The following is a 16596-nucleotide window of genomic DNA, read 5'->3' on the forward strand; positions in this document are numbered from 1 at the left end:
AACTCCTATGTTTGGGCACCGGCCATGTTCTCCCCCTCTCTTATTCTTCCCCTTCTGTATCTCTGTTTCCATTGCTGTTTCCCTCCTCGCTCTTTTTCCTCTTCCCCTCCTTCCTGGCTTACCTCGGCCATCTTCTTTCTGGGGGTTTTGCAGCTTCTCTCTCCCCCTCTCCCTACCCTTCCCTTCCTTCTCTGCCCTTCACCTCCTCTTCTTTTCCCTACCTCTCTCTTTTCTCTTTTAGCCCCCCATCGGGGCCAAGGTTGTGTGGTATCGGGTTCATTACCTATATAATGTCTGGTAGGCAATATGTTAATATACTAACGTGGGGGGGGGACTGGGTCGGTGCCGGACTCTTTCTGAGACCCTGGGGACATGGGTCTGGTTCTTGCACCTCTAGGACTGTAAAGTTTACATTTTTGATGTTAGGCTTATATGGGCACTTCTTGGCTGTGGTACGGAGGGTGCGGCTCGGCCGGTTCTTCAGCCGCTGGTTGTTGTGCCAGAGGGCGGTGTGTAGGCGTTTTGCTCCATCGCTGGGACTACACCCAGCGGATTTTTCGCCCCCATAGTTTACCGGGGTTGAACCTGGTTGAGTTTTGTTCAGGGATGTATGCTCCAGCTTGGTTGGGGGGGCCGAGAGCTGGGAGGGGGGGGTTGGGTTGTTTTGGTTTTAAATTTGGTTGCAGGTTTTCTTTGTGTGGTGGGGATTTCACTATGTGTTTAACTACAGGCAATATATATTTACCAGATTTGTTTGGTATGCTTTTCCATTCTGTCTATGACCATTATGTGTTGGGGAGAGTCACTGCTTTGGGGATTGCCCGCCTCCCTCCTTTCGCAGCATTTATGAGATATTTCTCGCGGGTGAGTTGAAGTTTCTGTCCTGGAATGTCAGGGGAATGCGTGACAAATTAAAACGCACGGCAGTGTTTGACCGCCTTAAATTATACAGGGCTAATATTATAGTATTGGTGGAAACGCATGTTACCGGACAATTGCAGTTGGCGCTGAAACGCCCCTGGATTGGCTGGGCGTATCATGCCTCCTATACCCCTTATTCCCGGGGGGTCGCTGTCCTGGTGACTAAGTCTACCCAGTTCGAATTGATTTCACTGCGGACTGATCCCCAGGGCAGGTACTTATTTATGCATTGTGTGTTGTATGGGGCTCAATACCTAGTGTTGGCATGTTATGTTCCCCCGCCATATAACTCTACCGTTATTAACGAGGGGCTCTCCTACATGGCCATGCACCCCACTACCCCTGCCATTTGGCTCGGGGATTTTAACATGGTCCTGGATCGGGAACTGGATAGGATGCGTCTGACTGAGGGGGATCGTGTCCATGGTGAAACCAGATTGGGTCGTACCCTGCGGGAGTTCTCCCTTATTGACCCATGGCGTCACCGGTACCCAGGGAGGCGGGAGTACTCGTGTTTCTCGGCTGCCCACTCCTCTATGTCCCGCATTGATTACATTTTGGTTGCCAGAGGCCTTCTGCCCAGACTGTTGGACGCCGGGTACTGCGCCCGGTCGCTTTCGGACCACGCTCCTTGCTGGGCTACATTTGAGATGGCGGGTCAGGCGGGTCCGAGGCGATGGAGGCTACACCCCTTTTGGCTGTCGAGGTTGGGCGAATGCGAGGACATAGAGGAGGAATGGCGGTTCTATTTTGATACCAATCGAGACACGGCCAGGATAGATCACGTATGGGAGGCCTTCAAGCTGCATGTCCGCTCCACTCTTTCACGGCGGATAGGCCGGTTGAAGAAAGCTTCCCTGACCCAATTGACACAAGCTACAGAGGCACTGGATGCGGTTACAGCCGACTTCAGTGCACACCCTACTCAGGCTAAGGCGCAGTCGCTCAGGCATCATACCCGTGCGTTGGAGCACCTACAATACGAACACGCTAGGCGAAAGCTCTTCTTCACTAGGCAACGTGTATTCGAGCAGGGGGAGCGGGCGGGGCGGCTTCTGGCATATCTGGCGCACCAAGACTCCAGACCTCCGGTGGTTGTTTCCTTAACTGATCACCGGGGGGTGGTGGTGTCTGATCCGCCGGTGGTGGCGGAGATGTTCCTGGAGTTTTATAAGACGACCTATGCTTCCCAGGTGGCTACTCCGAGATCAGAGACCAGGACCTATCTGGAGGATATTCCTCTCCCTAGATTGTCACCAACACAGGTTGCGGAGATGGACGCCCCCCTAACCAGCGATGAGGATGCACTGGCGATCTCGTCCCTGGCTTCCGCTAAGGCCCCCGGACAGGATGGTATACCCTTAGATTTTTATGCCCAATATTCCAATGTACTGGTTCCGGAACTGTTGAAATTGTACAAGCATATGTTTGACTCAGAAACGATTCCCGAGACGTTACGGCAGGCCACCATTGTTGTATTACCTAAGCCGGGCAAGGACCCCCTCCTTCCTGAGTCTTACCGTCCCATATCTCTACTTCAAACCGATATTAAAGTATTAGCGAAAATTTTGGCCATCAGACTAAATACGATTATATTGTCCCTTGTACACCCTGACCAAACAGGCTTCATGCCGGGGAAAAATACGGCTATGAATATTCGGCGTGTATACATGAATGTGCAGGCGAGGCATGGCTCGGTGGGGTCGAGGGCGGTAGTGTCTTTGGACGCTGCCAAGGCCTTCGACTCCATTGAATGGGGTTATCTCTGGGAGTGCCTGGGACGGTTCGGATTTGGCCCCAATTTTATAAAATGGGTTACCTTGCTTTATTTTCAACCGATGGCTAGGGTCGCGGTCAATGGCTGGGTATCGGATCCCTTCCCCGTGGGGCGAGGCACGCGTCAGGGGTGCCCGCTCTCCCCCCTTCTATATGCCTTAGCGGCGGAACCCCTGGCGGCCAAGCTCCGACTTCATCCGGGGATAGTTGGCCTCCGCAGTGGTACCCTGGTGGAATCCGTGAGCATGTATGCGGACGATACCCTTTTGTTCCTCGAAGACGAGGGTCCTTCGTTGCGGAGTGCGCTGGAGGTGGTGGGAGAATTTGGCAGGCACTCGGGCCTGGCCATAAATTGGTCCAAGTCCCAGGTTTTACCCTTGGATGTGTCGGTGCCGGACCGCTGTGCTGCCTCCCTTCCACTCGCCAGGGTCTCCCTAATTAAGTACCTGGGGATATATGTCACTAGAGAACCGCGGGAGTATTTATTACTTAATGTCGAACCCTTATTTTTATTTCTTAAAACACGTACCCAGGCCTGGTCCCGTCTTCCTCTTGGGGTGATGGGCAGGGTTAATTTGACCAAAATGATTCTACTCCCTAAGATTCTTTACGCGCTCTGGCATTCCCCGGTCCTGATCCCTCTCCGCTACTTCAAAACGATTGATAAAATATTGAATACGTTTATTTGGGGCTCCTCTAGGCACAAGCTGGCGTGGGCCACGCTTAAGAACCCGTCGAACTCGGGAGGAGTGGCACTCCCGGACTTTCGGAGTTACTATTTGGCGGCACAGCTGTCGCATTTCTATCACCTGCATAGATTGGATGGGACTAGATACCAGACATTGGTGGGTGGCGGAGAGGGTTTACACACACATACCCCCCTGCAGACGCTCTTTCGAGCTGGGAGGGCGGGTGCTGTCCAGACCCCCATGCTGTCCTACCATAGGAAGATCTGGAGGTCGGCATTGGGTGTTGTTGGAGCTGATTATTTCCATTCGCACACCCCCCTGTGGTGCAACACTGATTTGAAGGAATTATTAGCAGTCCCAGGGGCCGCACTATGGGCCGCTAAGGGCGTTATCTTTTTATACTAAGTTGTGTCCCCTCTAGGCGTCCGCGATTTTCCTGCGTTACAGGCGGAATTTGATTTACCCCAATCCATGTATTTCCGGTATTTGCAATTACGACACGCACTCAGAGCCCAATTCACTGACGGCCCCCCTAATGTTCAGACCCTTTCTTTGGTTGACCTGCTGCTTGGTGACAACTCGGCCCAGTTGATTTCCACATTCTACAATTTATTGAGGGCAAGAGAGTCGGCTCTGATCTCGGAGAGGGCCAGGCTTAGATGGGAGGAGGATATGGGACCATTGGAGGGGTCAGACTGGGAGGACTTACTTGAAAATGTTAAACAGGTATCATTGAAAATTCCAGACCGCCTTACACAACTATACGTAATTCATAGGTCGTACCTGACCCCTGTCAGGTTGGCAAAATTCCGGCCTGACCTTAGTCTGGGGTGCCCTATGTGCTCGTGCATCTCTGGAACCTTTTATCACCTGATGTGGTTATGTCCTAAGATTCAATCCTATTGGATACACATCATAAATTTTCTGCACGACCACATGGGGTCACCTTTGCAACTTGACCCAAAAGTATGCATACTGGGAATGTTTCCGGACATGGCTATGGATACGTACCTTACTATATTCCTACAGTCTACTTTATTTACTGCTAGAAAGTTGATAGCGAAACATTGGATGCGATCCGCTCCTCCTCAGGTCCGGGACTGGATTGTAGACATTAATAATACATTACCGTATATTAAATTGGTGTATAGTCATCGTGGTTGTCCTGCCAAATATAACAAAGTGTGGGATAGATGGTTGAATGCAGTTGAGACTTGCGTCAGTTGATGCGGTGACGCATGGTGCTAGTGTCTTGGGACGGTGGGGGGGGGGGGGGTGGTCGGGTAGTTCCCATGTTTGTACTATTGGGTTGTTTGGATGTTCTCTCCTCACTGCGTTGGGGATAAACACATGCTGTTATTTGACTACTTTACAAATTGTGTGGTTGCACCCACTAATTCTTTTCTGTAACATTTCTGCAAGATTAATAAACCTGCGTTTGTTTAAAAAAAAAAAAAAGTACTCTAATCTGTGAGACGGTTCCAAAGAGGACTTCTGCGAGTTGAGGATCCAAACGAAGTTCTGCAGAGTCTGCAATGTCCACTGGATACTCACTGACAGGAATAGGGGGGACTGATCTTTCAGCAGGAGATCATCCAGGTACCCCACACCATGAATCCCTTAAACGTGCATCAGGGCAAACGCCGATGCAAGTATCTTGGTGAAAGCCCTGGGGACTATAGACAGGTGGAAATTCTTAACCCACAGGAACAAGTTGAGTCTTTAGACCCAGAATGGACCAGATTTTTTAAGACAAAGGAAAGGAGGCCGAGTTCAAAACTCTAGTTTGTAGCCCCTAAAAATGCTACTCTGGATGCAGACGTTTGAGATTTCCTGGGACCAATAGGCTGACAGACATCTCCCCACTCAAGTGTGGGCACCCCATAACTGGGAAGAGGGCTTGGAACCAGACCCGTCTTAGATTTGGAACTGGAGGACTGGGAGGGAGGAAAGAAACCTCAGAGTATAAGTCCTACTATTGAAGGCCAAGTCTTTATATTTGGGGAAGGAAAGTAGTTTAACCCCCTGTGATTTCCTTGATATACTTATCCAAGGAGAGGCAAAACAGGCGTTCACCTTCAAAGGGTAGCTGTTCTAGGCATTTTTTACATGTCACTCAGCAGGTCAGTACCAGCAGAGGTGTCAATCAATCTGGAAGCTGCAGTAATAGCCACAAGTCTATGATTCAGCCATGAATCTTGAGAGAAGAAACATCTTTATAAAAGAATCATCAAAAAAGAGATAAAAAACTCCATAGAAGAAAGTACGTTTTTCCCAGTAAAGATAAGAGGTCAAAATATTTTTTGTCAGTGTCATTACCAAAAGGGATCTGCAAACCGTATATGGTAACCCATGGTAATGACTAAGACCCTGTGTCCCTTGACTGAACTAAAATATTTATTGTAACTCTATGCAGGGGGAAAACATCTAGATATCTACATAAGTAGATATATGATATATGTAGCTAAGTAATAAACACCTGCCTCTGAAAATTCTGAAGGTGCATGGTCTATAGAACCTCATGCAGCCCCTGGTGATACATGTTGCTGTCATTCTAGAATGCTTTGCTTACACTGCAGTCTTCCATAGTGTGTTTAGGGGGCCTTATAAATTTTCACTCTACACTTCCTGCCCACTGCTGATGGGTCACACACACACACACACACACACACACACACACACACACACACACACACACACTCCTTTAAGAAGGGTTGCAGCTAGCTATAGTACCCTTCTTTTGACTGTCAGCTCTCCCCAGAGACTGTCTATCATTAAAATGATTTGGCTGGAGTTCAGATATAGATTACGTTTTACTTGAGGTTCTGGAAGCGCAACAGATGCACCCATCTCCTCTGAATAACACTATATGGGATAAAGTAACACATCAAAGATATTAGGATTTCCTTAACAATACATTAATTTGCAGTATACTGTAAATGTACAAGGCAGAGAAAAACTACATCTACAGGGCAGTTGATTTAAGTTAGAGCATATACCTGCGCAAGTGGTTCAAAACGGTCATGTTGGCAAACATGTAATACAAGTAATAGGCATAAGGTGGGTTGTCATCATCTCTCCAGTTCTCAGGCAGAGGACTCTCCATATTAAATATACGATGCTCAGGTTTTGATTCATCATCCACACTGTCAAATCCGTCCACCTGATTAACATAAAAGAATATGTTAAGAATTCGTGTTTTACCACTTCACATATCTGTATACCCCTTATGGACCAGATCAATTTATACATTTCCAGTATGTCATTACCCAACCACCTCAATACCAGCATGATACAGAAGGGGGCCTTTTCAGACCACTTTTCATTTTCAGGGCTGTTATGGGTTGACCGAGCTCAAGTCATACAATAGTGTACGCAAATGGATTTTATATCATTTGTTTATACAGAAAAGGCTTTCTTGGTGGCATTTAATAACTGTACAAACACCCCCAAAATTACCCCTTTTTGAGAAGTGGTGGGGAGGCATGGTGAGTATTTTGGAGATATCTGTTCAACAATTTTTTTACAGGAATCTGTATACTGCATATATCATCAGCAAGGCGTTAAGTATATATTAAAATGCTAAGGTACCAAAAATCGTCAACCTCTATATAACACTATCTCTCAAAACATTAAAGCGGTGTTCCAGCCACAATTTTTTTTCCCTAAAAGTCAGTAGCTGCTGACTTTTAATAAGGACACTTATCTGTCCAGGGAGCTCACGATGTTGCCCCCCCCCCCCCCAGGCCGATCCCTTCATTGGATTGGGTGCCGGCGCACCATCTTAATGAAGGGAAACAGGCAGTGGAGCCTTGCGGCTTCACTGCCCGTTTCCTACTGTGCATGTGCAAGTCGTGCGGCTCTTTGTGAATGGCCCTGTTGATTTCTGTGACACACACATGTCCCAGAAGACAACGGGGCTGTTTGCTGAAGAGGAGGAAGTGAAGGAACAGTGCTGCGGAATAGGAAGAGGCAGATTAGGAAGACTGCCTAGCAACAGGGGTTTCTAGTAAGTAAAAACAATGTTTTTTTTTTTCAATTTTATTTTATATATTTTTTTGAGACTAGTAATGTTTTTATTTTATTTTAGGGTGGACCTCCGCTTTAAGCTTTGGGGCAATGTAGCATACAACAGTGCAGCAGAGTGCAGGGTCTGGACTATGGGGGTTATTTACTAAAACTGCATGGTACAAAATCTGGTGCAGCTCTGAATAGTAACCAGCTTCTAGGTTTTATTGTCAAATCCTAATTGAACAAGCTGAAGTTAGAAACCTATTGGTTACTATGCACAGAAAACCAATTCTGAGTGAACCCGTTTTAGTAAATCTCCCCTTATGCGATGTACAGAATAGCTTGTAGATTTCAGTGGTTAGGAATTAGTCCCCCATTATGGTAGTATAATTTGGGTGTCCTCCTGCTGGTCTATGTACCCCTTGCTGCTCAGTGTACCTGTTTTGTGATTGATGTGCTCCCTTTTGTTGGTGGTCTGTGGAAGCAATGTTACCTGAAAAGCATTGCACGTGTCCTGTGCCACTTCCTCCCAGCTCTGTCTCCTTGTGGTATTTTATGTTTACATAATTATGATTGATTCTCAGTTATCACAAGGCACAAAGCTACTCAGTTTGGGTCTGTGCCTTTAGCCTGTGATTTGCACTGTCCAATGACAGAACAATCACAGGCATCGTGCACATGCTTGGTGATTGCACACTCAGAACAAATGTGGACCTTTAAAATGTCCACTCAGAATGATCATTGCCCCAACCAACCGTTTAACTATAATAGCTGGTCAGCAATTGGATAAGATAACAAAGTAATACATACATTTTTTGGAGGACAAACTAGGCTTTCTTTTAGCAATATTGTTTTGGAAAAATGATTTTATTTTCTATGGAATCTATGGCCAAAAAAATATAAAACAAAGATGACTAAATGCATTTATTTCCATTTTGACCATTTTGTGTTGGTTTAAAAAAAAGTAGTTTTACCATGAATAAAAAGTAAACATTTCATTCTATAATTTTTCCTTTTTAAAATTACACTAAAATTATGTTTCTAGGGCACAGAATTGCAAAGATGTAATTTTCCACTTTTCCACAAAACAAATGAGCAAATGCAATTCCCCACTGTCAATAGCATCAAGGAGAGCAGTGACAGAGGGAATAAAGCTGAAGCCAAGAGATGCATCATAAAAACGTTGTGAACGTTTTCAGGGTATATCCCTACATCAAAAATTCACAATTGGTTGAAATGGAAAAAGAGAAATTACGACTTACCTGTAAAGTACATATCTTGGAATACAGCACAGGACACAGGCAAATTATTCATAGATCCTGGATAAAAGTCTCATACCTTCAGGTGACTGGACACTGGCAAAGCTTTTAATGACCTGCCCCCTATAATCTCATTCCACTTCTTGAGTCCTTAATTTTGGGGCAAGCAATACAGAGTAATCACAGAATGGAAGGTGGGCCTATGTGTTGTACTGTGCCAAGATGTGGCCTTTAAAGGTATGCCAAATATCCTGTTATTTTATTTCCACAGTACAGGACACAGGCAAAGTATGCATAGACCGTGGGAAATACTCAAACAATTAATGAAAATGGTGGGCAACAACTAAGCAAACAGAACTGGACAAAACAGGCTGAAAAAACAACACACGATCAAAAGACCCAAATTCAAAAACCTAGAGGCCCAAAAGATACATCTGCAGAAGACTGAACATCCACCTGAGAGAAGAAGCATGGTTGTTTGATGTAAACAAGATGTTGTGTTGGAGGGGTCTCATATTCAGAATTTAGTTTTTTGGAAGGAAAACATTTGCTTGGGATGTGTCAAAGACCAGACCTAAGTATTCTGGGAGAGAATCAGAGAGCAGATTTTTGGAAATTGGAACACCTGAATCTGAACATCTGTGGACTTTTGCAGGCAGGGAGATGAGTCTTCAGGAGAAGATCATCTAGATATCATGCAACCTGGATGCCCTGAGTTATAAGCAGGGCAAGAAGAGGTCCTATGACTTTTTTGAAGACTCTGGGAGCAGAGGACAGACTGGAGGGCAGGGCAAAAACTTGGAAATGGTTTGAAGAAAGTGCTGATGAAGTGGATAAATGATAGGCATCTTGGATGTCTGCAGTATGGATGTCAAGTATTCCCCTTTCTCTGGGAGGTAATTAACCAGAGCAAGATGGATACCTCCATTGGGCTTTGGTACTATAAACAGGTTTGAAAGCTGACTTTTCTTTGGTAGTTTTTGGTTAAGAGAAGAAAGCAGTGAGGGGGTAGGGTTTTGAATTCAATTTTTTACACCTTTAAACCACCAACTGAACCCACAGGTCTTTGATGTCTTTGACTCAGAGAAAGGCAAATGGTAACAAGCGTCCCCCCACTCTTAGGAGTGAGGGTGCAGCTTTGTTGGGAAGGGGCTTTAGGCAACATTTTGTGGGTAGAGAGATTAGGTATGTTCCATTTTAGGCGATAGAGGCTCCTGAGCAGAGGAGATTGGAATCTTCCTCTGTGAAAGTAAAACCTTCCCCCTGTTACATCTTTAACCATTTCGCATCCAAGCCAATTCTGACATTTCTCTCCTACATGTAAAATTCATAATTTTTTTGCTAGAAAATTACATAGAACCCCAAAACATTATATATGTTTTTTTAGCAAAGACCCTAGAGAATACAGTGGTGGTTGTTGCAACTTTTTATCTTGCACGGTATTTGCGCAGCAATTTTTCGAACACGTTTTTTTCTGAAAAAAAAAACAGTTTCATGCTTAAAAAAAAACAGTAAAGTTAGCCCAATTTTTTTGCATAATGTGATAGATGAAGATACGCTGAGTAAATAGATACCCAACATGTCACGCTTCAAAATTGCACATGCTCGTGGAACGGCGCCAAACTTTGGTATTTAAAAATCCCCATAGGGGACGCTTTAAAATATTTTACTGGTTACATGTTTTGCATTATAGAGGAGGTCTAGGGCTAGAATTATTGCTCTCGCTCAAACGTTTGCGGCGATACCTCACATGTGTGGTTTGCACACTGTTTTCATATGTGGGCGGGACTTAGGAATGCATTCGCTTCTGCATACAAGCTCACGGCGACAGGGGCACTTTAATTGTTATTTATTTTTTATTGTTAATTTTACTTTTATTTTTTTAGTTTGACACTTAAAAAATTAAAATAAAAAATTGATTACTTTTATTCCTATTACAAGGAATGTAAACATCCCTTGTCATAGGAATATGGCACGATTGGACCTATTTACAGTGAGATATGGGGTCAATAAGACTCCATATCTCACCTCTAGGCTGGGAAGCCTAAAATAAAAAAAAACAAAAAAACAATCACGGCTTCCCAGCCAAATTGGCGCCGTTATTTTGAATGCAGAGGCCGGGTGTGACGTCAGAACATTACTTCCGGCCTCCGAACGATCATAGAGACTCCGGGGACCATCTGGTCCGCCGGAAATCTCTATGGTATCATCCGGAGGCCGGCGGATCCTGTGACCGACTCACCGATGGAAGCGGTGAGTCGGTAGAAGCACCGGAGGGTGGCGGGAGGGGAGGCGTCCCCTCCCGCCGCCTGTAAGAACGATCAAGCGGTGGAACAGCAGCTATGATTGTTCTTATGGTGCAGGGAATCGCTGGCTGAAAATGCCGATATCTGAATGATGTCTGTGGCCTCAGGCATCATTCAGATATACCCCCTGGGAAGTCAAGGACGTCCCTGGACGTTCCTTGGGCGGGAAGTGGTTAAAGTGTTACTAAACCCAGGACCCTGCATTCACTATATCTGGTCTCCCACAGTACACAGAACATGGAAATGCTATAGTTTTAGTAAATATAAACTCCTAAATACCTTTTTTCAGTTGTATATAGCAATCTTGTGACTTCTAGCAGTGTCTGCTTAAAGCTTGTAGGAGGAGTTTTAATTTTCCCCTGATCCTCAGTCTGGACAGTGCTGATTGGTCCTGTGCTGTTCACATGCACCCTCCCAAGAAAAAACAATACACACCAAACTGAGTATGTACAGCCTGACTCCTAAAGATATGTTCTAACAGGAGATTGGTTGGAGTCTGTTAAAGAAGAGGAGAATCAGAGGAAACAGGATCACAAAGCCTTTATACACAATGCAGAGGATTAACCCCACAGTGAGTATAACAAGCATTTTTTACGGAATATACACACTGATTTTACTGTTGTGTGTTTAGTAACACTTTAATGAATCGGTCAAGTTCCTCCTAAAAAGACATCTGCCTTGAAAGAGCATACATGTGAGGTGCTTTTTGCAGGCACTCTCAGCTCTCCAGACTCTGAGCTACAAGATTTTGCACATGTGAATGGAGATTAGAGCAATTCTGGAAATGTGTCTCATGACATGTTCCTGGGCATCCACACCAAAGAGCAGAGTAGACAATTGCCATATTTGTTCCATTAAAATCACGGTCCTGCAACAAAGGATGGTTGGTCATTGCCCTAATCCAGTTAGCTGGAGTTTGACATAGTAAAATTGCAAAGAGAGCTCGTTGCAAAGCTAGGCCTGTTGGAGCAAAGACAGCTTTCAGAGGTCTCAGACTTTCTATCTGCAGAATACCTGAATACCTGAATAGCTGGCAAGTGAGGGTATTCCCCTACAAGGTACTCAGAGTAGCCTGCAGAATGTAGGGTAAGCATGTCTGGAAGGAGTACGCAGCAACAAAGCTTTGTGGCGAAAGGGTGGGAGGAAGTGCCTGTGTACATTATAAAGGCTCCAGGCGGAGGTGGTGGTAAAGTGTGCAACCAGTGGTGTGGTGGTATACCTGGTTATCCACCTGAGTTCTTAAATGTTTGAATTTTTAACACCGAGTTTGAAAAATTTACACAATGAAGGGAAGACTTTAAAAACATAGCCCTGTTATTACAGAAATGGTCAGAGATATACTGTAGGGTGATAGTGATTTACCTGCCTATGATGCTGGACTGTGTATTAAGACTGGGTCTTTGGGGGCTGGGTTCCCTGGACCTGCATAGCATCCTGCAGCTGACTACAAAGCATTACACTCAAGTGTCAAGGTGAGTGTCCATGCAGGATTCAGTGCCCAAAGTAACATTATAGGCCATGTCCATGCCGTGGGGTACAGGTACAGCTCCCAAGATTTTACTAAGGTTGCCACAATGCAGACACACTGCTTCTATTTGTGGTATTAGGAGGTGATGGAAGAGTAGAATAATTTGAAGATAAAATAATAAATGAATGAACGAGTTACGCTAAAAATAAAACAACTACAAAAGTTTATTGTAGAAAAATATGACACAATGAAAAATCAAACCTCCCCCAAATCCACTTTGCACTACAAGTGCACTGCAAGTGCACTTGGAAGTAAAGTTGCTGTAGATCCGAGGGGGACATGCAAGGAAAATAAACAGCATTTTAGCTCGCACATGATTGGATGATAAAATCAGCAGAGCTTCCACTCATTTCAGATGTATCCTTAGTTTTAGAGCGACTGCACTTACATGTATTGTATTGTATTGCAGTGCAAAGTGGAGTTGCCTTTAGTAAATAACATCCAATGCTGTCTCGCCAAATTACCATCTAGACACCATCCATGCATCCACATAAACACATCATAAACCATAAAATCCTGGATAAGGAAAACTGGGTTCAACATCCACCCTTAGCCGGATAGCCCTGCAGATAACATGGCCCTGGAGTGGCAATATGTGCAGTAATTAACTGTCCATGGAGCTACAGACCGAGGCTGAAATGATTGTGCATCAAAACGTGGAGCAGTCCCTTATGTAAGGCCATATTGAAAGTGCTGATGTCAAATAAGTAGATGAGCCACAGTCCAAGCATTTGGAGGAGAGATAGCTGAGCACCATATATGTAACAGTAGGTTATGGCAATGAAATATTAACCAGCTGACAGACAACATTCATGAACACTTCATCAACGGAATCTCCTATCAAGAAATGTCATTGCTGCACAAAGGAATGCAGAATACACAATGTAAGTTCATTGCATAGTTCCGGGTCCTTGTCTCAGCTGGTAAGCTTCAGTCTACTAATTAAGGGGAGTGGTTAATTGATCACAGGTGCTTGAAGCCTATATAACCTTGTGTAGAGCACATTTAAAATTGCCAGACTGCTGGTTGGAAGCTAAACAGTGGGGACCTTCAGTGGAGAGTATACACGTCTTGCTTATTGACTGCTGGTGATAGCTGGGTTGCATTTGTAGGTTCTTTTTGGGGCTTTTCCTTGTACAGTAGGTGCCGCTGATAATGTGTTTCCAGCGCGATCCCATCTTGGCGACAGGCTTCTCGAACCAGCACGATCCCATTGCGCTGGTTCTCGTGCTGGCTGCAATAGGAAAATGGCACATTTTCCAATAGCAGCGAGCGCGAGAAATAAGCGACAATGTCGCCTCTCTAATAAGACATGCATGCCTTCAGGGGCATACCAGGCCCTTAGATCTGGTAGGTATTTTAAGGGGAACCCCCTACGCCGAAAAAACGGTTCCCCCCAAAATCCATACCAGACCGTTATCCGAACATGCAGCTCGGCCGGTAAGGAAAGGGGGTGGGGACAAGCGAGCTCTCCCCCCCCTCTGAGCTGTACCAGGCCACATGCCCTCAACATGGGGGGTGGGTGCTTTGGTGAAGGGGGGCGCCCTGTGGTCCCCCACCCCAAAGCACTTTGTCCCCATGTTGATGAGGACAAGGGCCTCTTCCCAACAACCCTGGCCGTTGGTTGTCAGGGTCTGCGGGCTTATTAGAATCCGGGAGCCCCCTTTAATAAGGGGGCCCCCAGATCCCGGCCCCCCACCCTATGTGAATAAGTATGGGGTACATTGCACCCCTACCCATTCACCTGGGGAAAAGATTCAATAAAAAAAAACACACTACACAGGTTTTTAAAGTAATTTATTAGACAGCTCCGGTGGTCTTCTTCCGACTTTGGGGGTCTCTTCCGACTCCTTCGCGCTCTCCAGTTCTTCTCCTGCTCTCTCTGGTGTCTTCTCCCATTCTCCGGTTCTTCTTCCGGGCTCCTCTGCTATCTTCTTCCAGCTCTTTTACTAGCGGAGGAGCCCGGTCTCCTCCGTCCTTCTTCCCTCTTCTCTTTTCTTCCGATGTTGACATGACACTCTCTCCCGCTGAAATGCCACGTGCGAAGTGCGCGGCGACTTATATAGGCATAAGGGGCAGGATCACCGGGTGATGTCACACGGTGACCCCTCCCCTTATGACGTCACAGTCCCAGCATGCCCTGAGACCTGAAGTCAGCGCTCACACAGCATTACAGTGGGAGAGAGCGTTGTGTCAACATCGGAAGAAAAGAGGGAAGAAGGATTCAGAAGACCGAGCCACCTCTAGCAAAAGAGCTAGAAGAAGATAGCGAAGGAGCCGGGAGAAGACACCGGAGAGCAGGAGAAGAGGCCGGAGAGCGCAGAGAAGAACTGGAGAGCACGAAGGAGTCGGAAGAAGACCCCAGGACGGCGACAACAACAAAGGAGAAAGCTGAGCTCCTCCGCTAGCAAAAGAGCAGAAGATAGCAGAGGAGCCCGGCGATAAGACCCCCAAAATCGAAAGAAGACTCCAGGAGCTGCCTAATAAATAACTTTGAAAACCTGTGTTGTGTGGTTTTTATTATTGACACTTTTTTCCCCAGGTGAATGGGTAGTGGTACGATGTACCACATACTCACATAAGGTGGGGGGCCGGGATCTTGGGGCCTCCTTATTAAGGGGGACTCCCGGATTCCAATAAGTCCCCCGTCCGCAGACCCCGACAACCTACAGCCAGGGTTGTCAGGAAGAGGCCCTTGTCCTCATCAACAAGGGGACAAGCTGCTTTGGGGTGGGGGGCCGCAGGGTGCCCCCCTTCCCCAAAGCACCCACCCCCCCATGTTGAGGACATGCGGCCTGGTATGGCTCAGGAGGGGGGGGGCACTCGCTCGTCCCCAGACCCTTTCCTGACTGGCTGGGCTGCCTGCTCGGATAAGGGTCTGGTATGGATTTTCCCTTATAATTCACACCTGACTTAAGGGCCTGGTATGCCTCTGGAGGGGGAACCCATGTCGTTTTTTATTTAAAATTTGGTGTGGAATTCTCCCTTAAGATTCATATCAAATACAGTGCCTGGTATTGGCAGGAATCCAATCGCACCAGTGTGAACCCAGCCTCAATGTCAGCAATGCTTATCGCTCATCGGGAAAGGAAAATAAACAGTTTTCCTTTCTTGATGTAAGTCGGCTCAGCGCTGGCTCCCACACGGGGCTCGCAAGGTGTCAATCTCGCCGATAAAAGTGACAAGATTGACACAATATCGTGGGCACCTGTAGCTTTTTAACACCTTTTTCTGATACTTTTTAACCACTACAATACAGGGCACTTTCACCCCCTTCCTTCCCAGCCCAATTTTCAGCTTTCAGCGCTCTAGCGCTTTCAGTGACAATTGCGCGGTCATGCTACACTGTACCCAAATGAAATTGTTATCATTTTGTTCGCACAAATAGAGCTTTATTTTGGTGTTATTTATTCACGACTCCGTTTTTTTTTTTTTTTGCGATATAAGCGCAAAAATAGCGGAAATTTGGAAAAAAAACAATATTTTATTTTTTCTATTTGAAAAGAAATCCAATAAAATCAAATTTTGTCATAAATTTAAGCCAAAATGTATTCTGCTACATGTTTTTGGTAAAAAAAAATTCCGTTAAGTGTATAATAATTGGTTTGTGTGATCACGGACATATGTACGCAAATGATCATGTACATATGTGTGCAGGTGATCACGTACATATGTGTGCAGATAATCATTGGGACATGTGATTTTAGTGGGACATATGTGGGGGACATGTTTTTATTATTAGGGACATGTGTTTTTATTATTTGGGGACATGTATGTTTTGGGGACATGTGTGTTTTGGGGACATATGTGGGGACTGTGTTTGTACTGTGTGGTGTGTTGTGTGTTTACACTACACTGATGATCAGTGAGTAAAAAGCTGTAAAAAGCAGCCCATACTCACTGATCATCAGCCGGCTGCAGCGTTCTGCTCTGCTCTCCTCTCCTCAGCGGTGACTTCCGTGTGAGGAGAGGAGAGCCGATTGCCTAGCAACCGGCTGTTTGTTTACATCACATGACGGGCGTGATTGGACACGGCCGTCATGTGATCAGGAGGGCCAATCACAGAGCCCTCCTGCCGATCTGAGATGTGCCGTGTCCGGGTGACA

General features: G+C 45.8%; 1 protein-coding gene across 1 annotated transcript in view; it reads right to left on the minus strand.

Annotated features, from left to right (window-relative positions):
* LOC143982517 (AMP deaminase 2-like) overlaps positions 1-16596 on the minus strand; it is a 235981-nt gene that overhangs the window by 42361 nt on the left and 177024 nt on the right. Inside the window, exon 14 of the mRNA XM_077481331.1 lies at positions 6386-6549. Coding sequence (XP_077337457.1) covers positions 6386-6549 — 164 coding nt within the window. The remainder of the gene's footprint in view (positions 1-6385; positions 6550-16596) is intronic.

This window comes from Lithobates pipiens, unplaced genomic scaffold (genome assembly GCF_037356315.1).
Source record: "Lithobates pipiens isolate NorthernLeopardFrog02 unplaced genomic scaffold, aLitPip1_a1.2 Scaffold_16, whole genome shotgun sequence".
Taxonomy (NCBI): Eukaryota; Metazoa; Chordata; class Amphibia; order Anura; family Ranidae; genus Lithobates; species Lithobates pipiens.